Source organism: Schistosoma haematobium, assembly GCF_000699445.3.
Source record: "Schistosoma haematobium chromosome Unknown HiC_scaffold_506, whole genome shotgun sequence".
NCBI classification, from domain to species: domain Eukaryota; kingdom Metazoa; phylum Platyhelminthes; class Trematoda; order Strigeidida; family Schistosomatidae; genus Schistosoma; species Schistosoma haematobium.
In genome coordinates, this window is record NW_026137134.1 from 15,752 (window position 1) to 21,164 (window position 5,413).

Here is a 5,413-nt window from a genome sequence, read left to right on the forward strand (position 1 = left end):
CTTCAGCAACGATTCCTAATTACTTCATAACAGGAGTGTTCAAATTTCACTCATATTTTCTATGTACTGAGAAATTTCTGACGCATAAAATTGATCATGAGCAAGTAATGGATTCCACTTACTAGCACACATGACGGATTAATGATTTTAACAGTTCAGTACATCAATCGACAGAAAACTTGCTTTACTCAATGTCAACTAGAACCAGCTGTTCGGTAGGAAAAAACCAAATATAAAGACCATACCGTCAACCAAAAGAACGCCAGCAGACACCTGTAATCTAATACCTAGTTTAAACGTGTTGCCTTAAAGTCTCTCTAGAAAAGGACTATTGAAACCTAGTACTATGTTTCCCAAAAAAACATTTTCCGTACCAACAGTCATCTATTACAGCTTGATAAAATACAGACTAAAAGAGAGCATAACTCGCTCAACTTACGAATAGCTCGGATTACTTTCTACTAGTTCACGTCTACAAACAGTGAACAAAATATCTAAATACTTCGCAAACAATTAAACTAAATGATAGCACGAAAAATACAATTAACATCATAGAAGTGTACGAGCAATGATCACTGAATTAGTTATTTCAAATATATTTGCAAAACAGGTATTTACATGATTATATTTCAAAAAATGTAAACTGCTCAGACTAAACCAACAGTCAGACCGAAAAGCAATTACAACAAACAATAAACGCAACCGTGTTTAAATACAAAACAGTTCTATTTCGAACAGTATTATACCAACAGAAGCACTAACTAGTTTTACAGTATGCATTTAGTCAATCAAAAATAATTAAATTAGTCCCATACAAACGTGAGCTAGTAAGTCATCTGCAAAGACCGAGATAAGTTTGAATACCGGTCGTTCATTTTGTATCAAGGAGTTTCGTATTGAAGTGATTATTTGCAGTAAATTGTACAAGACCCATATCAACCAGCTCGTCCAGATGTTGGAAGAGGTGTGTCTGATAAATTGGAGAATGGGGACTTATTGGTTCCAGTACCACTAGATCGCCAGAAGTTACCACTAGATGAATTACCCCCTCTTTTTTGGCCATATCCAAAAGAACGTTGATTGTGATATCCTGTCCTTCTGAGATACTGCTGTGGAACAGTACCAAAAGTTGCTGAATTGAGGAGTCTCTCGTACCGTCTGTTCATTCCTTGGGGATTTAGGCTGAATAAAGCACGACTTCGTTATATTAGCAAGCAGTAGGCAAAAACCAACTAGAAATACCGAATAACAGACTAATAGGTACTAACAAACGGAAACCATCTAGTTTATCATAACCGGTATATGATTTTGTGACTATGATAGGCTTAATATTAAACATGTAAACAAGACAAAAACCCTAGAGTGATAAACAGAAGTATAAAAATTGAAAATTAAGTATAACAACCTAACAAATTTAGAATACTCCGCTCTAGACACAGTTATCATACCTTTTAGGTTAATCATATCCAATCAAGCCAATCGTTAGGGTAAACGTAGTAAATGTTATGGTTGCGATATCTACTGAGTAGACTAAAACACCTGGCTTATAAAAAATTTTATATTATGAATGAACGAATACAATCAGCAGTGTTGGGAAGGGAAAATGATCATGTTTCGGGTGTTAAGTGAACCAAACCTCAAAACTCCAAACTTGACTGAATAAGAACAACAATATTCACATACGTTTTAACTACTAGCATATTCTATTCACAGTACATGACACGATCCCCACGAGAGCTACACAGTGGATTGCAATACTAGATGTAATAGATTACTAATATTACTCAATGAACTGAATAAGACTTGGGATAAAAAGTCACGTATGATCTCAACGCCACCTTCTGACTGCCACGAAAATTAGTCCCACAAAGTTAGTTGTAAATATTTGGAGGCTTATATCAGTTTGAAATGTTACTAGTAACTTAATTCTGAGAGGTGGGATTTGCTTTGTTTACAGTTAACGGCTTATTATCAAAATACTTACGCTAACAATGTTAAGCATGTACGTGAATTTAGTTGTAGTTACCAGCGCTGTAAAACAGTCTTATGTAATTCGACAACAAAACAGATATTTATGCACTCACTTCGCGTATCCAGAAAATACATTATCCAAGTACACAAACTAAACTAGAGCAAAGTTTTAGTCGCCAACCCTAAAGTTGAAAATCAGATATCTCGACATCAATGGTCATTGTCTCTTGACTTTATCGATAAGGCATGATACGCTCATAAAAGGTACTGTGAGAATTCAAGTCGAAAAGATTAGTGGAATGTACTCAAGTTTAGAATAATTTCAACGCTGATGTTGCTTGAAACCTAACAGTGCCGACGGCCGTTATATATATATATATATATATATATATATATATATATATATATATATATAGTGTTTCGAAAGTATGAAAGTTTAGAACACAGCTATTTTCCCTATTCTCGAGAAATGAAACTCAAAGAGTAAGGAAACTATAAAATCCTTAGATCGGTTGTGAATACAAACTAAATTCAACTATCGAATTGGTGCTTGTGTAGTTTACGGCAGGTATCGAGATACTTCCGAACATAAAAAAACTGACAAAACACGTTGTTTTGAAGGAATATTTTTAAAATAAAAAGAAGCAAGGCTATACTTCGCACACTCAGAATTTCAAATGAAATTATTAGTTACCCATTTGCGCGGTCCATCATTTCGGAACTAATAGTATCGAAAAACGACTTGAACTTATCATAGCACGTGTTCTCATCTTCAGTTGTGCTGCTCCTATTATTCTCCGCGTTGTCGAAGGAAGTACTTGACGAACCTGTTCTCTAGAAACAGAAATCACAGTATATCCAACACTTACAGTGCTGATCGTTATTTTTTCCAACTCAGCTGCAAGTTCTGCGTTAGCTCTTTCATAGTCATATTCTACCGAAAAGTTGGTGTGCTCATTTACTGTAGATACGTTTGACCTGAACTTAGGCCAATCATGACCATCCGCTGACCAACCACCCCAACCACCATGAGTATGCCCAGAACCCTTGGAGCCACGATGGTTTGTTGACCATTTTTGACTATATCCTCCGCGTCTGTCTCTTGGATAATCATGCCCCTGATAATAACTAGGTGTATTTTTGTGAGTGTCACCCTTTTTACCCACTTGATCTCGATTAGCCCATGGCTGTGGATAGTCGTTATGCACACCAGATCCTAAGACAGCACGATGTCTAGAAGTACCTATTCCAGACTCTTGAACATCCCTAGAACTTGCACCTTCTCTTCCAGATGTGTTAAAAATCCCTGGGTCTATGTCGCTACGCTTATTCCCAAATGGTCTTTGGCCACGAGTATCAGAAATCTGGTGGTTATCAACATGAACGGTCCCTATAGGAGCTGGCCGACAACAAACTGCAGGCACCTGGTATGAAGAATTGTTCGGGTAAATATTCTGATTAAGGCTATCAAGTGAGACAGATTGAGATGCTAGTATGAGAGACAATTCTGAGCATCCAGTAGAAACACGACTAGGATTAAGATCTACAAGGAATAGAGTAACAAAATGAAAACCCACCCAAGCGACTTCTACTTTCATTTACTGGGAGTCCAGGAGGGTGGGACAAAGCAGACTGGTTACATAAATAAGTACAGAAAGTACATACCCCAGGTGCTGCACTAACGATTGCTGAGTCTTCATTTAAAAATACAGAAGACTGCACGACACGTACATCGTCTAGATCCCGGCCACGAAACACCACCTGATTATACTCTTCATTCCGAGGAGCAACTGGTCGCTCACAAGGGCGGTCCTCAGTGCCAAAAGACCAAACTGTAATGATGAAACTAAGAAAGAACACTAAGTACCCTTTGAAAGAGTAATAACGGGTTCATTGGGCGTGTCAAAATCTATGGAGTGAAGGTTCCCCTCATATCTTATCTTAGCCTTAGATATTATAATGACGCGACATCCTATAATCGATAAGTCCGACGCATTCATGACAAATGGAGGTCAAGACTGACTAGAGCGCTAGCAGAATGAAGTGATACAAACAAAATCCCTGGAAAATGTGAATTGCTGCATACATAGAGTTGAACAAAACATTTCCTTCACATAATGATTGTGTTCTATTCTTGTAATTATTTTGTACAAATTCATGTACCAGTTCTTCATGAATCCCGTTAAAACTATGGAGATATGACTGACAAGCTTATTTTGTAAATAGTTTTCAATATTATTTGTATTTATCTTGTCAACCTTTCACTGTATGTATATTTATCATTAAATGATTGTACGTGTTGCTTTAGTGAATGACCTTGAACACACCTTTCCGTTGTGCAACTACATAGCGTGACACTGTGGCTTGTTAACAAATACATTGCTACATACATATCCCTCGTTCTATTATCGTTTGTGATTGAGTTAAATGATATTTAAGTCAAATATTACTTACATTTATAGACTGTGAGTGGGAATATACCATACCTTACGTTGGATTACACTATTGGAGAGTTCGTCAAACCGATTAGAAATACCAAGCATTTATAATTGTGGATTTACTGTACCAGACTAAAGCTGAACACGCATCAATTTGCTGGACTTAAGTAAAGTCCCAATTTTTTATTGTATTTGTAACGATTAACTTATATATATTAACATTGCTGTTGATCTTTATCAACTTTGTTGATACTTTTTGCTTTTATATATCGCCTGGTCCACCACAATTATTTGGCGAGCCTCGATTTCGTTAAAGACGTTTACTGTTTATATATATATATATATATATATATATATATATATATAACTACTTGCCACGCCACTCCATTATTTTTTCCCCACTATTAACTCTCCTGGTAAACTCATTGATATAGATAGTCCACCGACCAACCCCTCAAGCTCTTCACAACCAGAAGATAATGCTTTAGGCTCGATCAACGCTATTTCAGAGTTAAGATTACGAACGTAAGGTGTTAATAATCCCAAAATCTGGTTTGCACGGGTTGAGGCATTATTTTTGGCGAGAGGCATACGCTCACAAACGACAAAATATGCCCATGTTGTTGGAGCATTACAGATAGAAGTGGCGGCAGAAGTCGGAGACCTGATTGATTAGGTACCGGAAATGAACCCCTATGACAAAATAAAAGCCGTAGTAATCCACCGTACATCGTAGTCTGACGAAAAACGCTTAGAGCAACTGCTCACCACATGCGAGTTAGAGGACAGAAGACCTTCACAGTTGCTTAGACATATGAGACAGCTAGCAAGCTCATACAAGTTAGACGAAGCGTTACTTAAACAGATGTGGTTACAAAGGTTACCACATAACGTCAGACAAATCCTCAGTATATCAGGAGCCTCTGTCAGTCTTGATGATTTAGCAGACATGGCCGATAACATGATAGAAATATATCCCGACAGTCGCGGCGTCAATACGTTAA

General features: G+C 37.2%; 1 protein-coding gene across 3 annotated transcripts; it reads right to left on the minus strand.

Annotated features, from left to right (window-relative positions):
* Nucleotides 1-405: 405 nt before the first annotated feature.
* MS3_00008219 (uncharacterized protein) lies at nt 406-3,999 on the minus strand. 3 transcript variants are annotated; one of them, XM_051216572.1, is made up of 6 exons: nt 3,839-3,999; nt 3,637-3,803; nt 3,549-3,603; nt 2,841-3,514; nt 2,666-2,805; nt 406-1,182 (listed from the first exon to the last, which is right to left on the minus strand). In XM_051216572.1, exons 1-6 carry the CDS (start codon nt 3,969-3,971, stop codon nt 936-938), a joined length of 1,416 nt encoding a protein of 471 aa, XP_051063934.1. In that variant the 5' UTR covers nt 3,972-3,999; the 3' UTR covers nt 406-935. The 3 variants fall into 3 exon arrangements, with proteins under 3 accessions (XP_051063934.1, XP_051063935.1, XP_051063936.1); XM_051216573.1 differs by having other exon boundaries at nt 570-1,182; nt 3,549-3,803; XM_051216574.1 differs by having other exon boundaries at nt 581-1,182; nt 2,841-3,803.
* Between the last annotated feature and the right edge of the window lie 1,414 nt (nt 4,000-5,413).

What these genes read in the sequence shown, in the direction of transcription:
- MS3_00008219 (XM_051216573.1), bottom strand. Translation starts at nt 3,971, where the DNA reads ATGAATGCGTCGGACTTATCGATTATAGGATGTCGCGTCATTATAATA. An exon ending in TGAAAGTAGAAGTCGCTTGG is followed by an intron (nt 3,515 to 3,548) that starts GTGGGTTTTCAT and finishes TATTCCTTGTAG; the next exon opens with ATCTTAATCCTAGTCGTGTT. An exon ending in ATGATGGACCGCGCAAATGG is followed by an intron (nt 1,183 to 2,665) that starts GTAACTAATAAT and finishes TGCTTTATTCAG; the next exon opens with CCTAAATCCCCAAGGAATGA.